Source organism: Eleutherodactylus coqui, chromosome 2 (genome assembly GCF_035609145.1).
Source record: "Eleutherodactylus coqui strain aEleCoq1 chromosome 2, aEleCoq1.hap1, whole genome shotgun sequence".
Taxonomy (NCBI): domain Eukaryota; kingdom Metazoa; phylum Chordata; class Amphibia; order Anura; family Eleutherodactylidae; genus Eleutherodactylus; species Eleutherodactylus coqui.
This window is the reverse complement of record NC_089838.1, coordinates 184,696,201-184,719,244: the sequence shown is the minus strand read 5'-3', so window position 1 is coordinate 184,719,244 and position 23,044 is coordinate 184,696,201. Positions and strand designations below refer to the sequence as shown.

The following is a 23,044-nucleotide window of genomic DNA, read 5'->3' as shown; positions in this document are numbered from 1 at the left end:
GACATCATGGTAATAAATAAATACAACAGCCTTACGCCTCCATCACACAGGCCTTTGCAAAAACGCTGCGTTTTCTGCAGTTGTAGCAGCGTTGGGATGCATTTTGGCTACGGTTTCAGCTCTGATTGGCTCTTGATTGCCATACTCGGCCAATCAGAGCCAGCACTCGATTAAATGAAACCTATTAACGATTAAAACTAAAAATTAACTTTTCTTTAATGAAAAAAAACCCTGAAATCTGCTACAACCACAGCATTAGATGTCTTTGAGGGAAGACATCCCTGTCAGTTCCAGGCGGCTATATAGATCAAATCCCAATTTTCAAATGACAAAATTATATGTAAAGTTAGTCAATTTATTACGTCATAACGTTATTCAGCATTTGTTTTTTGGGAAGGGACATTGAAAATAAACCATATGATTTTAAAAATGCTTTATTAAGGAAGTGTCAACAACACTGTTTTGCAAAATGTAAAGGTACTATACAAATTCTTAATACAAAAAGAATAAATTAATGGCAGAATTCTTTTGAAAAATTCTGCGACTTTTCTACAACATACATATTTTTTCATTGATTACAGTTGAACAGAATAAAAAAAAAAAGTAATTTTACATGCTCTATAATCTTGTTGAGGTGCAACCTAAATTATTTAACCCCTTAAGAGACAGTGAACGAGCGGTATCGCTGGCTCTGCTGTCTTCGAAGGGGTGAAGCTAAAATTAAGTTTTTTTTTGCACAACTTGTATTAAAACTATTAACATTAATAAATGTAAAACTTTACACCTAGTTAACTAATCAGTAACTGGTCATCTTGGTAGCACCTGAAAAAAAGAGGTTTGCTATTTTCCCAACTAAAACTAATGGGTGAAGAAAAATGAAATCTGAGTTACTATTTTCCAACGCTCAACTGCTCATAAGAAAATAACTTGCCTTACAGCATAGTATACACCAGGTAGTCTGGTTGTATGAAACAATAGCCCCTTTGTAATTATCCAGTAGTATGCCAACATTACACAGGAAGGAACAAATGGATGCAACTGCTTGTTTACAATAATACTTGCGAGTCGGGAACATTGGAAAGAGGGAATTTACAGGATAATGACAATGTATGAGCTGAAAGGGGGTCGCCTAGTTTGTACAACTCCTTTATACACTGTAGGTACCCAAGAGGTAAGTGACTGCTGAGAGTATCGTGATGAATTATACGGTACCCAAAGAAATCGGGAGGAGGATGCAAGGTGTCCCCCAGACATAACAGCAGCATTAGACACAAGTACCTCCTAGTTTAACAAGCCCAAATAGGCAAATGAAAAGGAGGCGACAGCAGAAAATCCCTCTATGGGTGACCGATGCATTATATAGTATATGTATTGCATGTAACCAATTGTGTGTATACATTTAAGGAAATAAAAGGCGTATTAAGTGCTTGTAGCCATGTATGGGCCCACTTTATTACTCGTTGCGCAGATCTGGTCAGATGGATGGCCTGCCCCTGCTACATAGATAGAAGTTATTTACAACATTAAAAGTGAAGGCCATCACTTTCCCTAGAAGAAATCCTATTGGGTAATCGCTTTCATATCTTAGTCCCTTTTTGAAGTGAAAAAGTAGAACTGGGTTATTTACCAAATCAACGGTAAATATATTATACAAATATTATACAGACTGTAAAACAATAGCTGCAACTGGAATACTATACAATGATTAGGCTTGTGGTACGTGAGCTAACCTAGTTCTGTTCCCTGTTAACAGATAATGCAATGCGAGGGTGCCTTCACACGTGGCCAATATACTGCTGATATTGGTGCACATTTCACCCCACTAATTTGAATTCCATTAAAAGAGTGAAGTCTGCTGTAGGTCTGCACCAAAATAAGCAGCAAATCAGCTACACGTGAACATACCCCAAGGCCTCATTTACACGAGCATGAAATTCACGCCGAAGTTACCCACGCATAAAAATTGCTTCTACCTGCACGAAAAATAGAGTGAACGGGTGATTTTCAGCTATTAAGTCCCGAGCTTAATTAGCAGTGACATTCCCCATTCATACGATCGGGAGCTGTGTGTTGTCTTATCCAGCTCCGACACCAGGGAATTTCAGTTGCGGTATTTCAGTTGTGCATGTCCTATTATTTTAGATGTGATTTATTAATTTTTTTCTTACGCGCTTCGAATTCTCCTGTCTGAACATTTTCATAGCAATCATTGGTTCTATTAGCCACAATTTTTTTTTGCGCTGGTAATATGGTGTGCGTTTCATGGTCGTGTGAGTGAGGCCTAAGGTGCCTTCGCGTGGGGTATTTTTGCTGCCATATATCTAAAATAGAAGATAGACAGCAAATACGTAGAGGCCAAATTTGCACCTAGATGGTGTGAATTTTACCACCGGTTTCAACTTTTGCATTTCGAAATCCACTGTCAATCTGCAGCATACTGCAGCTTTAGAATCTGCAGAGTATTTCTACTATACTGCATAAATACGCTGCAGATTCTGTGCAGAATATTTCAGCTCCATGTTAACGAAATTCATTAAACCTCGTCCACATAACTTCTTGTAAATGCTGCAGATTCCGCAGCATATACGGCCTGTGTGAAGGAACCTAAAGGTAAGTTTTCAGAGTCATTCAGTAGGATCACTGAGAGGAAGTCCGCTATGCATAGGGAACTGTAGTTAACCATTATTAAACGTGCTCAGCAACAGTACTGCAAGCTGCTCAAGCTGAATTCAGTTGTTTCATGAGTGGAAGTAAATTACCTATTTAAGGGATTTTCGCACCTGCATTGGGAATTCCCCTTTCCTGCTCTATTCAGGGAACAGGAAAGGGGAATCGCTGTGGCCCAACGTTTCCATTGTTGGATGGAACCGAACAGTGCCAGAGGGACCTCATTGACTTTTATAATGGAGTCCGCCTGGCCTTTGGACGAAAAAGAAAGCAATGCATGCAGCGTTTTTTCATCCGCTATTTTCAATTGTATCTGTAATAGAACTTCCAATTAATTAAAATGTTTCCTAAATAATATTGGTGATTTGGCAATGTCATAGGGTGCCAAAGAATGTATATTGTTTTTACCAAATATAAAAAAAGGAATATGGTATGGTGAAAAATTCTATTATGTGCATGACTTAGCAATCTTTTTCTTCATTACTACTCCAGTGGACCCAGCTTACAGTTATAGGTATGGCTATGCTCACTTGTGTTTTATTTCATTTTTTGGATCAAAACCACTATCAAATCAAACTGTAGTATTAGGCCTTGTTCACATTTTACATTTTTCATGAAGTTTTTCTGGAGTTTGGAATGAATCCAAAATATTCGAGCATCTTAAACTTTTTTTTAAACTAAAATGTCCCCAGTAAGTTCCACTGCTGCTTCTTGCCAAACAATGCACAGAAAAACTACATCTTGCCCAATTCTAAAAGTTCTTGGACTTTTAGAGTGAAACTATTAGACTTTAACAGGGACCCTTGAAAACTTAACATAAAACTGAATAACTTTCACTGAAATATCCGGCCTACAGCATGTGGCTATAGTTTCCTTGTGTTTTGCTACATCGTACTGCGTTCTAACTCATCTGGTCCAAGTTTGTACGGAATAGTAGCTGTAATTTTGTTTGTCTTTTTTCATTACCTGTAGGACAATTTAGAAGGATACACAACTTTGTCCTAAAATACTATAAAACTGCCATAGGGTTATATGCATTGGTGTTACTGTGATGAGCGCAATGTATGAGACGCTTTAAGATTGCCCCACATTGTACTTCTGCCAAGTTTGTCTTGTACTATATTCTCTTTCAGAAATGGCACATAGGATCCATTAAAACAATTATAGCACCAGGCAGCCATAGGAAAGGTCCTTTTTTCCCTCTATATATCATCTTTTGTTCAAGGTCACTTTCAATGTGTATTCACCTTGCTGAATGTCCCCAATGAGTAAAACACATGTTCTGGCATTACAATTTATTACGCCAATGGTGGAGCATTAGTGACAACACCCGAACTAATAGTTTATAAACCATTTCATCTAATAGAATTGGACCAGATTTGCTCTAGATTGTATCAATTTGAGTCATGGCAAATAAATCTAAAATTTTCATAGCTGAAGATAGACCATGTATCTCCATGCTAGTAGTGCACATGATTACCTTGAGAAAGGATTGCAAACGTTGCAAGTAGCCTATAGCTAAACACAGGTGAGCAGGCAACTATGGGGATAATGGCCAAAACCTCATTTAAGAAATTGAGGAATACTGGAATTCATATACAAGAATGGGCATATGCATCATGTTACTTTGTAACACCGCACACAGATATCCACTATGAAAGCTCACAGCAAGTCTACCTAGTTGTCCACATTGTCAGCCGTCATGCAGGCCTCATCCATGACCAGTTACAGGAGTGCATAAACTTGGTTTCTTCTGTTTGATATCAAGTGCTACATTAAAGTTAGTCATGAACTGACATTCTCTGTACCAAGCACGGTTTCCAGAGAATGGATTCATGTACATTACACAGGCTCTAGACTGAAGCAGCTGAGATTTTGGGGTTGTGTTAATTTACCGTATTAAGTGTTTAACATGTTATGCTAATATTGTAACTTTACATCTAGAAAGTCACCCCCAGATGTCTAGCGGTACACGTACGAATAGATCCAGATATTAACATGAGAACATCCCCTTGAAGACACAGCCTGTCGATCATAGTTGGTAGTCACTTTATTCTTAATTTCAAGGTAATATACTTGCAGTACCATTAGTTTGGCAGATGTAACTGCAGAAGCAGCCTCACGAAGTAGTACTATTAATACACCTTTATCTAGAAACCCAATGACAGACAAAAAGTGTGTGCAACACATTGCAATGTGTCATGTCAGCACCAGTATCATGAAAGGGTTAGGGAAGATGGAGCAGTTACCTTGCAACCCTCCTGTTTTATCTTTGGTTAGAATTGAACTGAACACAATTCTTGGACAATTAGCTAGTTGTGTATACCTAGAAAGAAAAGAAGAACCTGAACATAGAAAACCTAATACCAGCCCCCTTGTTTAAAATACCCAAAGTTCATTTTGCTAGTGCTGTGTTGGCCTAAAACATGAGATCTTCATATTGTTATATATTCACTTCCATATACTCATATTAATAGTGATTAAGCAGTGATGAGTTTATTCCCAACCAGTATAAAATGACTCCAGTGGAGTATGAAAGCGAGTCCTTCACAGTTTGTCAATTTACACAGATAAGGAGGCACGCGATAGTCAGTAGTAGCAACGTGGGTCTCCGGGGGTCGGTGTACGTATGGGAGCGGGGGGGGGGGGGGGGGATTTTTCTCACTTGTAGATTTGAAAATGAAAAGTGCTTGTAGCTGAAGCTGGTGTGGGATGGTAGTGCATCTGGGTAAGGCAAATGAGAGGCAGTGAGGTGATCTCCAAATGGCATTGCAATTATAGGTTCACACAAGAGTCCCAGGCTTGGCTTTTTCTTGTCCGTACCACTGGACGTCAGCTAATTCAGAATATCGGGCAGAGTCTAGGTAGCAACTGTCATGGTATGTCCTGAAAAAGAAAGAAAAATATAAATATGAGAGCCATTGTATTCAGTAACTTTTACAATAATACCCAGGCACCAGTAGGAGAATTCCAAAAGGGAAGCCTTTGCAACAAAGAATGAGGTGGCAGCTGAAGCCAACTTTATTTACATGAGCCTCCTCATGTGAACCTATACAGGGCAAGTGAAGAATGGGACCACTTTTAGAGTTATACTATTTAGATATTCCATTACTATTTTCACTTCTTTACCCTGTAGAATAACCATTACCAGCTGAATATTCGGTACAAGGTATAACTTAAAGCTATGAGGCAATGTATCGTTTATGGCTAGTATAATGCCATGTTTCTACAGTAGGACATATGTGCACAATATAAATCTGTACTCACTTTTCATGAAACACTAATGCAGACCAAAGTGACAAAGTAATCATTTGTTTTTAATGGGTTACACTGAAACATTGCCCTTCTGCATCACATGATGAGTATGGATCTTCATGCACAATGTGAACACATCACATGGGTAGGCTACTTATACAATACCTCTATTCATCAGTACTTTGGTGACTTGAAGACTCAGACCCATCCTGAGTGGGTGAGCTTTCTGCTGTGTCTCTGAGCAAAGGAAGGCAGTGAAAGGAAAAGTAGAGACAGAGTGAAGCAGACAATTTAGTAACATGTTAGCTAGCAGAGGTAGGAAAGGAAAAGTATGTATTTTGCAGTATTAGTATTTAAAAGATTGAAACCTTTTTTTTTTTTAAAATGAGTTAAGTTCAGCGATTAAGAACAATAAAAGGACAAACCCTAAAATAGCAATTTTATTAAGGATAGGTAAATTCCACATGAAATGGCAAATCACAGCACTGACAACCCCTTGACTTGTTTCTGATGCTAACATATCTAAGTTCTACGATTGAAGGGGTTGTCCCACTTCTGTCTGTTTTGCTGCAGCTCTGTACATTGTGCAGTGGCCTGGGTTGGTACTGCAGGCTTAGTCAGATTTGCTGCAATAGCACTCAGCCAGCATTAACTACCTGGGCCACTTCACGATCTACGGAGCTGTCGGCAGAAAAACAACTAGAACCCCTTTAAGAAAGCGCATGAGAGAAAAGCCTGTGGGGTATTAATGCTGTGATCAGTATTACATGTGGATTTTATCTGCCATTAATAAAATTGCTATATTAAGCTTCTTGATGAGCTGCGTCTTTCCTCTACTACATCGCTTCTCAAGTCTGGTCTGACGAGGTCTGCGCTCCAGGAACAAGCTTGGATGTAGCTGGTGAGCTTTTTCTTCTATAGTTTAAAAAATACTGACATGGCTTAAGCCCAGTTCACATATTAGTTTTATATGTAGTTTCTTTTTAGCCAAAACCAGTAATTGATTCTAAAGATTTGAGGCAATTTAGTAAACCAGAGTACATTCTGTAAACTATGCTATATGCTAAGGAATTTCCAAAAGATCATCAATTATTCAAAAGTACTACTTATAAGGGGCTCCCTGCGTGATACAATTGGGTGAGGTCATTTTTTCCTCCACCCGGCTTTCTTTTCCTGCAGAAGGAATTGGAAATGATGTTATCAGATTTCATCTGGGTCGGGAGCTGTATATAGTTTCTCCTTGTGGAGAACACCTAGAAGGTATGAGGAGACTTAGGCTCATTTCACACGGCCGGGAAAGTCGCACTGGATTTGTGCGTTGCCAGACACGTAAATCTAGTCCAAATATAAACCCCATTCTTTTGAATGGAGTCTCATACAATCGCTGCATGTCCAATCTTTTTGCGTTCTTTGGAACACATTGCCCATTGTTTTTAATGGGACAGTAAAACATTGCATGGCATGCAATGTGAGGTTTTTCATTGAAAGAAATGGGAAAGACTTGCTGATCCTCTAATTGGGGCCGGGGATTGATACTTCACAGAACTGATGGGATGCTGTTTAGCCAGAAAAACACCTTGCGTCGGTGTAAAAACACATTCTGGGCGAGCACAATATTAGACTCGCCCATGTCTAGGTAGCCTTATATCCATCCTCCTCTGGGACGTTTAGTATGCAAATAGGAGATAGTTCAGTGCCTCTAGAGCGCCACCTAGTGAATGTAGCATTCATGCGAGTCAATGTCTGATACTCAGATTTCATTTCAACAGAACAAATATATGCTCTGCAGGGTGCAGGACTTCTATGTCATTTCTGTCCCTTGCAGAGCCTTTTCCTTTACACTTGAAAGAGGTGATGTCTGCCTGACAGCCCAATCCTACTTTCTGCAAAGAAGAGATCAGCCAATTCAAGTATGTCTATGAAGACAAGACCCTGAATAAGGACCATACATATGGAAAAAAATGTAGTTGGGTTGACCAATACAAAAATCAAATTCTAACTCTTTAAATATAGCGCTAACATGTATCTTTGTATATACAAAATATAAGACAAACAAGGGCATATATAGTAAATTTATAGGTAGGTATACACACACAGTAAACTTATTGCACCTCGTGGCGGTCTTACCCTCCTGATATTAGATATTACCTAACACTACAGGTTTCAGATACATTGATACATGACTTACTGGATCTATTTGGTGTATGTATTGCTCTGTCAGGGGTAATATTTCAGTACTGGTTTATCTTATATAACTGCCTTATGCTTGAAAGAGTGAAACTCCTTTGTAAGATCTCAAATGTTATATGTTTGATAGTATTCTTTTCGTTTAAACTTTATATAGTGCATGCCTATTATGTCACTTGATATTGACTTTTGTTCGCATGGCGGCTCACAATCTATGTTCACCCAATTGTATGTTTTTGGAGTGTGGGGGGAAACCCATGCAAATATGAAGTGAACATACAAACTAGATGCAATTGTTATCCTTAGTCTGATTTGAACTCAGGACCCCAGTACTGCAAAGCTATACTAAGTTATTTATGTTAATAAAATGAATTAAAAGGAATCAATCAATTCCACTCATCCGGACATCCTGGGGGATAGTTTACACACCAACATATATAACTGCAAAACAAAACCTATGGAATGCTTTAGAACTTCTCTTTGATGTCCCCTCAGGTAGGTATGCCTGGAATGCTAGTGACTTAAGCCTAATGACTTACCCAGTTTGCCAGGTTAAAATGTGGTGAGGGCTGCTGGGGGGAGTAGCTGTATGATCACTACAAGGCGTCGAACTTCTCTGAACATGCGGTAAGGCAGCTGTGAAAAGCAAAAAGAATTAAATTAAAAGGATCAAAAATGCAACAAATGGCAAAGTTCATAACCAAAAGGGCATTCCATTGTTCGCAGCATCTGTGACGGGCTACTTTGATCTGAACCACAATTCACAGTGACTTGTCATATTGTAACAAAGCATCAATTTATTAGTACTTAACATATGATATTAGAGAACTTTATTACACATTTTATCAAAGTTGCTACTTGGCCTGTTAAGACATTGCGCTTCTAGAGAGCTAACTTTTATCAGAAACTTTATCAGCTCTGGAGGCCGACTGCCATCTCTGCATTACACAGTTTCCATTGAGTTCAATAGTAGCTGTGTAATGCTTTCACCAACAGGATGTGATCAGACACCAGGGGGCTTTCCTGGCATTAGCGGCTTATTGTGGGGGGGTCCCATCAATCACTGCTTTTAGCAAAGGGACCTGCTCTAGTAAGCAAACCTATTTAATGGAATTGCCCTATCAGTGGAAGCAATGTAGAAATAGTTCAGCCAGGAAACTTTCAAACTCCTTATCTTCTCTGTAAGGCCCTTTTACACGGCACAATTATGTAAATAATAATTGAATTGAGTGGTTTGCATGATAATTCTTAGGTGTGAACGTAAGCAGCAACCAATCAGATTTGTGAATTTATAATAAGATGCATGTACAAACAATAGAAATGGGAACATATACATACGGTCAGCTCAGATTCTCCCTTTAACTATGACCAAGAAGTAGCAGTATATAGAGTTTATATGGGCATTGTATCTTGTAAGGCTCACAATTCTAGTACACATTACCACACTTAAACTACCTCTATGCCAGCTGTCACCCACATGGTTAACCTTCTACCTGTAATTGCAGAAGGGGAAGCCTAGATCTAATGTGACAGTTTTTACTGTAAAATACGCTTATAGAAGACCATACCCACTAATGTGCCAACATCTTTTATATACGTTCCGGCAGCCAGAAACACAAGATGGAAATGTGTTAGAGTAGAACAATTCTCTGCCATCTACAAGTAGAACACCCCAATACCATGACCCCAGAGGGCTGTTATTATTATGTGCCATATTGTAAGATTTTAATAGCTCTTCTAAGGTCTGCAAACAGGCTAATTTATAACGTCAGCTTCCTCTCCAGGGCTATGCACGTTTGTTATGTTTTTGATATGTGAGACTAGCTGGAAATTCCATTGAGATTAATATCTAAACTACAATTCATTCACTTAATTAAGATTTGACCTACATGTTTGGCTTTACATATCCAAAAACTATTTTCCCAGGAACCTTAAAGACCAATTTCCTTGCAGGAAATGCATGCTCCGCTTCAGGTAGAAGGGCACATCTGGCACGCAAGAGTAAAACATTTTAGGTAAACCCTAAACCCAACTACAAGAGGACAAAGCACAGAGATTATGTTCAGCTTGTGTATCAGTCATTAACAATGGAAGTCAAAACAATGATTCACTAAGGATTTATGTCAAACTATGGTATATATTGGTTTCAAACAGATGTCGATACAGTATAGAGGGCAGACTTTAAATAATCTGTAAATTGTTCTAGGTTCTGGTTAAAACTATGATTAGAAGAAGTGAAATAAACCATGGATCCCATAGAAAACGCAGAGTATGATGTTATGGTATACATGTCCTTAAGAAGCCTCAGATTGACCTTGCATCCCTTTCCCTTAAGGCCTCCTTCCCACGAGCGTGACGGGCTCCGCAGCGTAATATTACGCAGTGAAGCCCGTCACGGCGCCCCCCAGAGCCCCTATACTTACCTGCGGGAGATAGCGTGAAATCGCTTCCCCGCCCACCACCGCCGCGTCACCGCTCGTCACCGCTCGTCACCGCCCACCGCTCTCGCGTCACCAGCCGTGTCACGTGCACGGCCGGCCGTGTCACGTGACGCGGCCGGACCGCGTCATTTGGCGTCATATGACGCTCGGCGGTGGGCGGGAAAGCGTTTTTTCACGCTATCTCCCGCTGGTTACAGCGGGAGATAGCGTGAATGGACGGCTTCCATTGACTGCAATGGAAGCCGTCAGTGCGTACAGCCCGTCCTCACCCGCAGAAAATAGAGCATGCTGCGGGTGAGGACGGGAGAAATCGCGGTGCGTAATTCCGCGGTGGAATTACGCATCGTGAGCATTGAGCTATTAGGTTCAATAGAACCTAATAGCTGCGTGCAACGCAGCGGATTTTCGCCGCGAATTACGCGGCGGAAATCCGTTCGTGGGAAGGAGGCCTTAAGGGGTTGTCCCGCGGCAGCAAGTGGGTCTATACACTTCTGTATGGCCATATTAATGCACTTTGTAATGTACATTGTGCATTAATTATGAGCCATACAGAAGTTATAAGAAGTTTTTCACTTACCTGCTCCGTTGCTAGCGTCCTCGTTTCCATGGAGGCCGTCTAATTTTCGGCGTCTAATGGCCAAATTAGACGCGCTTGCGCAGTCCGGGTCTTCTTTTCTCAATAGGGCTCCGTGTAGCTCCGCCCCGTCACGTGCCGATTCCAGCCAATCAGGAGGCTGGAATCGGCAATGGACCGCACAGAAGCCCTGCGGTCCACCGAGGAAGAAGATCCCGGCGGCCATCTTCAACCGCTAAGTAAGAAGTCACCGGAGCGTGGGGATTCAGGTAAGCGCTGTCCGGTGTTTTTTTTTTAACCCCTGCATCGGGGTTGTCTCGCGCCGAACGGGGGGGGGGTTTGAAAAAAAAAACAACAGTTTCGGCGCGGGACATCTCCTTTAAGAGGTAGAACTTTGTAGACTGCTCCAGATGCCATTTATGAGAATGTCTGTTCATTGGGATACTATGGTGTTTACATGGATGTTCCGAAGTTCTTGAACATCATTGTTGTCCCGCTGTTGGTAGTTGTAGGTTGGCCTCCATTTCTAGTCTTTATATAACTAGATTAACATCCACCCACAATTATTTACTAATGGATAGGGTGTTATTAGGGGCAGGCTGGCGATTTTGGGGCAAATGCTTCGAGTCAACGATACTAGGGTGCATTAAAAGAAAGTAGATTGCACTTGTTTTTTTGTTTGTACACCAGTGGCTTTTCTTTATTGTTGATTTCATAGTTTTAATCAATAGATGTTATGTTTTATTCTTCATATCTGAGCAACCAGTGGTTTTGGTGTCTGTGACCTGGAGAGGTATGGACCTGCACATGGCTTCATCTCTTGCGTCAACAAGTCAGGAGGGTATTAGCTAATGTGGTATCAGCTATGGGGGGGGGGGGGGGGGGGGGGGGGGGGGGGGGGGGGGGACGCATTGGAAGTTGGTAGAAATACAACACAATGATATTAAAAAGGTAAAAACCAGAGATACATGTAGAGAGGGGAAACATGGGGGATAATAAAGACCTACAATTCTTCAGCTTTCAATGTTTTATAAAGAGTGTAAAGAAACACAACACATTCTGTGTATTATCTCCTCCGCTGCCAGGGTCCAATTCAATCATGCAAAGAGAATGAATGACCTGGTACAAGGGTTGCCATGGAGATATTAGTTATGAAGTTTTGTGTTCCGCTTCACATCTAGTTAGCATTCATCAGCTGCCTCTAGGCTGTCTGTGAAAAGCACCAGACAAAAAAGCACGGCAGGAGCTTCAGTTTCAGAGTAACATAATGTTGAAATACATTACTGGAGTTGAAAATGCTGAACAATAACTAGAAGCCCTGCTTTTCTTAAAGGCAATCTGTCAGCATCTTTTTGCAGCTCTCACTGCACCACAAGGAAGTGTCTGTCACACGGATTGCAGTGATATATCTATCGTGATCTGTGCATTAGTTTAGGAGAAACTTGCATTTTATTAGCAACCACCAGACACAGAACTAGTCCTGCATATTCATGAGTTGCAGGCTAGCCACACCCACCCTCCAGCCAATGATTGGCAGTTCTCTATGAACAATATTAGGCAAATTGCAGTCAGTCATTGGCTGGAAGGCTGAGTGGGTGGAGCTAGCCTGCAGCTCATGAATATCCAGGACTACTTGATAGCATGTGCTGCGACTAATAAAATGTAATTTTCTCTAACACTACTGCACAGATCCACACAGCAGACATATCACTGTAATCAGTGTGGTGGTCACTACCTTGTGCTGCCCTCAGAGAGAGATGTAAAAAGATGGTGACAATCTCTTTAACTGGTAAAAACTGGGCCTCCCTCTGATTTTCTCAACCCTAACAACTGATAATTGTAGCCAAACTAGTACATCAAATATGGTTGCCAAGGAATAGAAAATCTCACCAACCCAAACAACCAATCAGGTTGTGAATCAAGCTGAAGTCTTGTGGAATAAGTTAATATGCGTTAGGGGTAGTGAGTTCCAGAGTATAAATGACGCAAGGGGTATAATTTTGAAAACAACTGAGGAGCAGACCAGAGGGAAGTAGGGGAGAACGTCTTGCAAGGACCAAAGATTGCAAGTAGGGAGGTATCAGGATATTAGTCAGCAATGTATGGAGGGGACAGGTTGTGGTCAGTTTTGTAGATCATTGATATCAAGTTGTATTGGGTTCTCTGGACAAATGGTATCCAATGAAGGGATCGGCAGGGTAGTAACAGGGAAAGAGGGACTAGCTGGGCAGCAGATTTGTTGATAGCTTGGAGAGCATTGGATGGAAGGCCACTGAGAAGGATGTTGCAGGAGTTTAGACAGGGGATGAGGATTTTTGTTGGGGTCCAGGAATGATTGTATCTGAGAGAGGATTTTGAATGCGAGGTAGTGAGGGTTTGTATGTAGGTATAGAAGGACAGGGCAGAGTCAACAATTACATTGAGGCAGTGGACTTGTGGGACTGGGGAAAGTACGCGGGCAGTGATTGCAATTGATAAGTCTGGTGGGGTTGTTGAATAAGATGAGAGAAAGAAGAGGAGTTCAATTCTCTCTATGTGAAAGCATGAAAAGAAGAAAGTTACAGATATTTGTAGGTGGAGGCTGTGGTGGACACAGTCCAGAGCTTGTGATTTTTTGAGTTCACTGACACGGTTTCACAAGTTTTTGTGGCCTGAACACTAGTTACAATTTAAAATAATTAGCCTTGCACCAATCTGCTCTGCTTGGATCTGAAGTTTTGTCCATTATGTGAACACTAGGTTGCTTCTGCACACACAATGATCCTACAATCTAGAAACAAAAGATAGGCAACAATTATTGGGTATTTCAGGGTGCGGATGCTAGAAGTGTGGAGTGAGCAGCAGACACGTTGGGGTGATGCCTGATGACCTAAAAGTGATATTTACAGTATCTAACAGTGGGAAAACATCCAGTACCTTATTCTATAAATAGGGGCGTGTTGTACTTCGAGAACCTGTATGGCGGGTATGAGATGATGCCATTCATAGTATACGTTATAAAAAGGAACAGCACAGCGTCAATAGTGAAGTATTGTATGTAGAGGAAAAACAGGAATCACTTTGGATTTCTATTACATTATCCACTATGTGCTATTGTCATCCATGAACTTAATTACTGTAGCATATAAACCTGGAGTTACAACTAGATCGTGATTAGAGCATAAGGGATGCCCCTTTTCCAAAGGAATATGCCAAAAAGTAAAAGCTCAGTAATATAAAAGTTACAATATTTACAAAAAAAAGAATGAAAGAATTAATTGATAACAGAGCATGATTAGTGTCGCAGGAACAACTGCAGGACTTGCAGCCAACAAGCTGAGAACATCCTGTCTATTTTGCTTGCCATAGAATGTATAGAAAGTACATTAAAATTTGGCTTCTACAAATGTCCTTATGTTAACCACTCTGCGAACAGAAGACCACCCACTTAGGAAAGCCGGTTAAAATAAAAAGCAGATCTATACTGAGGAACTCTTACAGATTTCCCACACACTATACTGGATATACAAGGCAGGTTACCAATAATAATAACATAAGCATGCAGAGCTGTGGGCCAAGATGCTGTACCACCTGCTGGTGCACACAAATAGTTGTTTGAGCTTATGTCATGTTAAATGTTCTTGTAGAAAAAAGAAAAAAGTAGTATCCATATCAGCATGGGTTTGTGAGAGATCCTGTCAAGCCAACCTGATCAGCTTCTCTGAGGAGGTAAGTTCTAGACTGGACCGCAGAGAGTCATTGGATCTTGTATATCTGGACTTTTCCAAAGTGTTTGATACTGTGCGGCATAAAAGGTTGGAAAATGAGAATCCTTGGTCTGGTGAGAATGTGTATCAGTGGGTAAGTAACGTTCTCAGTGATAGAAAGCAGAGGGTGGTTATAAATGGGACATACTCTGATTGGGTCACAGTTACTAGCGGGGTAGCACAGGGGGCAGTATTGGGCCCTATTCTTATTATATTTATTATTAACGTTGTTGTAGTACTGCACAGTAAAATATCAATATTCAATGCCAAGTAATTAACAAGAGCGGACCATATACAGTGGCAAATGGATCTGGATAAGTTGGGGGCTTGGGCAGAAAAGTGGCAAATGAGGTTTAACACTGATAAATGTAAGTCTATGCACATGGGCAGAGGAAGTACATGTCACCATTACACACTAAATGGGAAACCACTGGGTAACACTGACATGGAAAAGGATAGCAGCTGCCAAGGCAAACGGGATCATGGGATCCATCAAAAGAGGTCTTGGGGTACTTGACGAGAACATTGTTCTTCCTCTTTACATGTCACGGGTCAGACCACACATGGAATATTGTATACAGTTTTGGACACCGGTACTCAAGGCGGATATATCAGAGCTTGAGCGGGTACAAAGGCCAGGAACAAAAGTAATAAATGGAATGGGTGGACTTCAATACCCAGAGAGGGTATCAAAATTGGGATTATTTAGTTCAGAAAAGCTGGCGACCAAATAACTATCTATAAATATATCAAGGGACAAAATAGAGATCTCTTTAATTATCTATTTATACCTAGGACTGTGACTGTCACAAGGGGGTGCCCTCTATGTCTAAAGTATAGAAGGTTTCCACATAAACATAGAAGGGGGTTCTTTTCTGTAAGAACAGTGAGACTATGGAAAGTTCTGCCTGAGGATGGGGTGATGGCGAACTTACTAAAGGCCCATTTACACAGAGCGATGATCACTCCAAAAAAATATATATAAAAAATTTGCTAAAAAGCGGTCGTTTGAGCGATAATCGTTGCGTCTAAATGCGAGGCCATTGTGCACTTTTCATGCACTGCTAGCTGATCGTTAAATTCAGTCCAACCTGAAAATCATCATTCAGCCTTATCAGCAGTTCTGCATGGGGGAGTGCCAATAGGATTGTTTCCTGTCAGAGTACAAAGGAACTGAATGCAGATAAGAGCCCTCGGGCTATTAACGGCTTTTAGTTAAGGCTTCATTTGCACACCTTATTGCTATTAAGTAGCTGAGTAGCTACTTAAACATTTAAATTCAGGCCAACCTAAAAATCATTATGCGGTCTCATCAGGAACGCATGCCGAGTTCTTCACAGGGAGTGCTGATAGCATTGTTTCCTGTCGAAGAACAAAGGAGCTGAATGCAGATAAGAGCCCTCTGGCTATCAACGGCTTTCAGCTAAAGGCTTCATTTGCACACTAATAAGCTATTAAGTAGCTGAGTAGCTACTTAATAGTTTATGCAAAATGATTGCTCAAAGCTGTCACTCAAACTGTCATTTGAGCGATCTTTGAAAGATCATCGTTCCGTGTAAATGGGCCTTAAGAGTTTTACCGGGGCCTGGACATCTTTCTTGAGTGTAGTAATAGTACATGTTATTGTCACTGATTACTTAAGAAAGGTTGTTGATTCAGGGATTGTTTTGATATATTTGAAATATTTTTCCTCAAATGAGAAAAACTAGCTTCTACACCCCATGTTTTTTTCCTTCCTCTGGATCAACGCAGCAGGAAATAAGCTGAACAGGATGCATATATTAGGTTTAAGTTTGGAATTGATACAGCGTATACAATTCTAGTGCATATGAACAATACATAAAGTATGTACTGTACTGGAATTCTTTGTTAAAATAACAGGCCTCGTATACACAGATAGCAGTGTGTATATACACAAGATATATTTCTAAAGTGAATGCTTGCTTACATTAACTCTAAGCTGGAAAAAAGTGAGAGGAATAAACTAACACTGCTGCAGCCAATCTTCAAAACTACACAGCATGAAATGTTTTATCAGTGATCTGGCATCCACAATCAAATTAGCTTTATCATAAGCAGTAACCACCAGGAATATGCAGCATTCATGTGACTATAGGATTGTACAATGGATCTTACCTGTTGTTGCTTTACACATTGGAGGCATTCTTGTTACCCTGCTGTGTGCCACAAAGGTGCTTTGAGATGTGCTGTATTGGGATCCACTGTCAGACGAATTGGAACTAGTATGGGAAAGTCTGTTGTGCTCCTTTTGAGATGAAGCGGACCTATGGTACCACTGCCGAAGCTCATCAGACACCACAGTCCTGCCTGAGCCCTTATCATGGCCCTCTCTACCAAGTGATGGAGTCCTTACAATCTGAGAGCGAGAAGGGGTAAGTCTCACAGAGTCTACAGTATCATCCCCATGCCAGTTCTCCTTATACATCCCTCCTGCAGTATAGGAGTTTGATGTCTTGAATTGTGCTTTGACACTGTAGTGCCCCTCTTGGTCATTTTCTAGACTCCGCACAACGACAGGTGTTGAGCTTCCTTCAATGTACAATGGATACTCTTTGATCCTATACTGCGATGAAGGTTGACTCTGGCTATGCAGGTATACCCCATGGTGTCCATTCCCATTCCTAGCAGCCAGATTGGGCATGCTCCCTGAATTGGAGGATACAAGGTTTCCATTAGACTTGTGTCTATGTCTTTGTCTCTCCCTAGCCTTGGAGGGAGAGTCCTCAGCCAGTGTGGAGTAGTTAGGATTCATTTGGGCTGGGTAATAGTGCTCAGAACTGGAATGGCTAGTACAAGAGGAGCAGTCATCCATGGGGTCCGAACCATTACTGCTACGAGTCCTTGGAGTGTAGAAATCTGGACTCCCAGTGTCATTTTCAGAGCCCAAAAGTTTTCCTTGTGACTCCAAGCTGGAACTGCGATGCCTAAAGTGCTGTGCTAAGCTATGTAGTCTGGTAGGGCTGATGTCCACAGATCTGTAAACAGAGAAACAACAGTTTTTGTGATCTAAATTGGCAAACACCATCAGTATTTTCTCAAAATGTATACAACCTCTAATTATTCTGTCATTTAATCTCCCACTACATGAATGGCTAGACATCTCTTGCCAAGCAATGCTAAGTCAAGGCAGCTCATTGTTCAATCAAGTCATTTTATTGCATTCTAAGAAGGTGGTGACAGAAAAACAGCTATTGATTGGAAGATTATATATATATATATATATATATATATATATATATATATATATATATATACACATACATACATACATACATATACACACACACACACACACACACACACACACACACACACACACACACACACACACGTCCTTGTGTCTCCTAGTATGTTACTGTGTCGGAGAATACAATGCTCTGTACAATTAACAAATAAAAAGCTAATTGCTTCCTCTGCTACTAGATTTTCTTAGCAGACTACCACGTGTTATAATAGTGACATATAACACATAGCCCATAATTCACTTTAAAACTCCCACATGTTTAATTTAGGGCCCTTTCACATGGGCCGAGAAATCTTTCAGATTCCCACAGTCAGCGGGAATCTGAACGATTGGCGCTTAGTGTAAAAGCATGTACAGACTGAATGACGAACGATCTTCGCTGGGTCGACCTGTCGGGCATCTGAGCCCAACAGGTTGTAGAAGGAACTTTAACCCCTATACATTTTTTTTAACATTGTTCAGATCCTTGTATTAAAGATGTTGAGATTTACAATAAGAATGCAATGTAGTCAATAAGCAACATATAGCTCAGCCATGCCAGAGAGTTTAGTAATGAACCAATCACCACATGTTTGATGATAGATATAAATGTATTTTAATTAACTAGATTGTGTTGCTTCTACATAATCATCATTAAGTATGAACTGCAATCTTAAAATACCATTAGTATTAATCAAAAACCTATTGATTTGAGACAAAAAGATAACTTCAATGTAAAAAATAAGAACTAATAGGATGAAATAACAGAAAAAAAACCCTATGTAGAATAATAAAAAACATGATCGAAAGCACTGCCATGTTTTCAGTACATAGCTAAAACGTAACTACCGTGTTTCCCCGATAGTAAGACACCCCCGATTGTAAGACGTTTTGGGGGTGTCAGGGGGGTCGGCCAATGTAAGCCATACCCCGAAAGTAAGACATACCGTAGAAAAAAAAAATCATTACTCACCTCCCCCGGCGTTCTGTCGCGCTCCGGCAGGATGTCGCTCGCTCCTCGTCCCCGGCGCAGCATTGCTTTCTGAATGCGGGGGCTTGAAATCCCCGCCTCCAGAAAGCTAATACACACGCCGTCAGCCAGTTACAGAATGGCTGTGATTGGCTGAAGGCGCACGTGGCTTCAGCCAATCACACTATTCAATGACAGCATTGAATGGCTGTGATTGGCTGAAGGCGCACGTGGCTTCAGCCAATCACACCCATTCAATGATGTCATTGAATAGTGTGATTGGCTGAAGCCACGTGCGCCTTCAGCCAATCACAGCCATTCAATGCTGTCATTGAATGGCTGTAACTGGCTGACGGCGTGTGTATTAGCTTTCTGGAGGCGAGGATTTCAAGCCCCCGCATTCAGAAAGCAATGCTGCGCCGGGGACGAGGAGCGAGCGACATCCTGCCGGAGCGCGACAGAACGCCGGGGGAGGTGAGTAATGATTTTTTTTTATTATAAGACATACCCCGAAAGTAAGACATAGTCGGGCTTTTGGGGATAAAAAGAAAGTAAGACACTGTCTTACTTTCGGGGAAACACGGTAGTAGCATATAGTTCAGAGAATTATAATATATATTACCTAGTTGAATGAACATAATGCGGGCTTCGTATTCGCAAGTCTGGGGTGGATGGCATGCTGGACTGAGAATTCCAGTGAAGGAGGGTTCGGATGGGACTATTCTGCAGAGAGTTAGGTCCACCTGCTTCTGAACAGCTGCCGGTGCTGGGAAACCTTTTGTGGTGGCTGAAATGGAAATATGCCATTATTGTATCTACATCTGTATCACCTACAAGGCTAAAAGGAACCGGGAGATGAATAATCACTAAGAACAGATAAACTTTAAAGGAAAAGTAAAGAAAATGGACATTAAGTTTTCACGGCGGTCACCAAGGATTATTTTCTTTTTAGACCTGTATGGAACATGGACTGGATGGCAGGGGAGTAATTACTTTTACTGAGAAGAACTTGTGCTAGATATGTGTTCTACTGGATATTGGGATTGGTGGACATTTGCTGGTAATTCATGACCTTTAACAGAAGCATCATTTTAAGGATATATACATATATAAAAACACATACATAAAAGCAGATTTTATGAGTTAAATGTAAAATCTGGCCAAAAGATTATATATGACCTTTATAACCGAAGATTCATTAGAACTGCTTGTTATGAGAATTATCAAACATTTATAAACATACTTACAATTTTTTTTTTTTTGCTACAATTCTGCATTGTTATTACTTCAATCTTTCTCATAGGAAAATATTGATATATTACAATTCACAAAAAAACCAATTCTAAATGTTATTATAATTTGGTTCAGAAGTTTGTAGTCAAGCAATTTAGCGATTACCTGGAATGGCTATGTGATGACTTTTTCTTCACTTTCTCATAGGGTTCATCTAAAGAAGATTCACTCCACATTTTGGGTTTTATAGGCGATTTGTCATAGTCATTCCTCTGGTAGTGCAACTGTCGTAGCCCATCCAAGGACTGTGGAGGGTGCGGTCTGCCATGTGACGGCGGTCTTGGCGGTAGACCTTTATGAGGGGACTGCATAGGAGACATGATGCTGGGGGCCTGAGAATCTTCTGGATACAGAAAACGAGATTCAGAAGATCAGCAAGATTTTACCTAAATACTACAGAATTATCTATAGCTAAGTTTATATTCACATGCGTTCTTATCTGTCAGTTTTTTTTTATTCTTTGATGGTCAAAATACTGTGGCTGGCTGTGCTATATTAACCAGCAAAAGAAAAAGAAAAAAAAAGACCCCCAAGTTAACAGTATCTGTTGTAAAACAAATTTGGCTCCAGTAAAAAAGGGAAGCCATGATTTCAGTGTAAATAAAGCCTTAAAGAGGTATTTCTGTCTGAAACATTTGTCCCAGAGGTGGGACCCAGATTTATATAGAGACAATTTGACCACGGAACCCAGCTCACCTTTGCTGCCTGTGATTGCCAGAATTTACTGAAACAGCCAAATGGACTGTTCCATGCTGTTTTTGTGACTCCCACAGAAGTGAATGGGAGTGGTGTAAACAGTGCAGCAAGCTACAATATTTGTGCATCTCAGAAGTTACAAAAACAGTATGAGCCTCTGTACTAGGTTGTTTCTGTAACTCCCATTCATTTTCAATAGGAGTTAGAGAGGCCGTGTAGAACAACTAGTTTGGCCGTTTCTGTAATTCCAGCCATGGCATACAGATGGGTATTCCTGTCTCAATGACTGTCTGAGATTTATTCATTTGTAAACCTTTTAAAGTAGCAAAATCCTAAGCAAAATAACACCCATCACATCCCGTGCAGCTTATATTTAAAGGAGATGTCCCGCGCCGAAACGGGTTTTTTTTTTTTTAAACCCCCCCCCCGTTCGGCGCGAGACAACCCCGATGCAGGGGTTAAAAAAACCACCCGCACAGCGCTTACCTGAATCCCGGCGGTCCGGTGACTTCAATACTTACCGCTGAAGATGGCCGCCGGGATCCTCTATCTTCGTGGACCGCAGCTCTTCTGTGCGGTCCACTGCCGATTCCAGCCTCCTGATTGGCTGGAATCGGCACGTGACGGGGCGGAGCTACACGGAGCTACACGGAGCCCCATAGAGAACAGCAGAAGACCCGGACTGCGCAAGCGCGGCTAATTTGGCCATCGGAGGCCAAAAATTAGTCGGCACCATGGAGACCAGGACGCTAGCAACGGAGCAGGTAAGTAAAAAACTTTTTATAACTTCTGTATGGCTCATAATTAATGCACAATGTATATTACAAAGTGCATTATTATGGCCATACAGAAGTGTATAACCCCACTTGCTGCCTCGGGACATCTCCTTTAAGTTAAAGAGTTATTTTAACATCCAAGGATTACAAATCTAAAAAAGCGAAGCACGTTGCAATATCACAAGTGATACCATGTAATACTCCAATAACTTTTTTAATTTCTTGAGTATTTTATAAGATACAATTGGAATTATCTGCCTACATATGCTTGAAAAACAGGCTTGTCTGAACAGGTCGCATTGGCTCCAGTTTGTGAGTAGGGGACCATATTTTATCTATGCAAAGGATAATAAAATGAAATAATACCATCAGAATTTATCTTACGGAGTTTGTCAGAAAAGCACACATTTCAAAGTTATAATCCTATTATACCCTAAAGACACAATGCCCTGATATACACTACATACCATCCTCAAGAACTAGAGCATCGGAAAGTGAGCTGTCTTCGCTTCCGAGATTAGCTTCTGTAAGGGAAAATAAAGCAAAGTCAATTAACCTGCCCAACCTGACCTACCTTGCCCAACATGTAAAATAGCTTTAGGTAACATCCCCTTTAAATTACTTTTTTTTTTTTTTTAACTGAGTGTATATTAAAAAAGAGCACCTAGAAGGAGTTGTCATCTTGCTCCAAAAGTCGGCATGCAGTTACATCTCAGGCAGATATGCAAATGCTTAGAGTTGTGGTGTAATTAGATGAACGATCCTGCCACCTGAGGTCCTAAAAGTGGTCCCACCCTTTGTCTATAAATAAAGCTCTGAGAGGCTACTTGTGCATAGTGGACCTCTTGCATAGAGCCCATTGACCACTAGACATGCCTCTATGATACAATTAAAGAGATTCCACCCAGTTAACAGAAATTTGAGAGGGGGCTAGTTATTGGAATGCGAAAAGCTGGATGGACATATTGACAAATTGCCGCCACCTGGGCAGTTCTGACCAGACTGTTAGGAGGTGTTGGGGCCAGTGGACGCATGAGGACACACTCACGACCAGGCTCAGGATGCCCTTGATAGACCACCAGTTAAGAGGATTTTCTGAAGATCCAACACGCATGAGCAGCTCCAACCGTTTCATTGTCTGCTATCCATAGACAGCTGGCACCAACGTTACAGACCCCTGTGTCTGTTGGAACCA

General features: G+C 40.9%; 1 protein-coding gene across 4 annotated transcripts in view; it reads right to left on the bottom strand.

Annotated features, from left to right (window-relative positions):
* Positions 1-418: 418 nt before the first annotated feature.
* Positions 419-23,044, bottom strand: part of FRMD4A (FERM domain containing 4A) — a 386,584-nt gene continuing 363,958 nt past the window's right edge. For 3 of the 4 annotated variants that reach the window (XM_066592026.1, XM_066592025.1, XM_066592027.1), the window contains exons 18-23: positions 22,317-22,373; positions 20,483-20,720; positions 19,707-19,871; positions 17,007-17,866; positions 8,649-8,745; positions 419-5,553 (exon numbers count right to left, since the gene is read on the bottom strand). In XM_066592026.1, coding sequence (XP_066448123.1) covers positions 5,451-5,553; positions 8,649-8,745; positions 17,007-17,866; positions 19,707-19,871; positions 20,483-20,720; positions 22,317-22,373 — 1,520 coding nt within the window. In that variant the 3' untranslated portion in view covers positions 419-5,450. The other variant, XM_066592028.1, reaches the window with a different exon arrangement.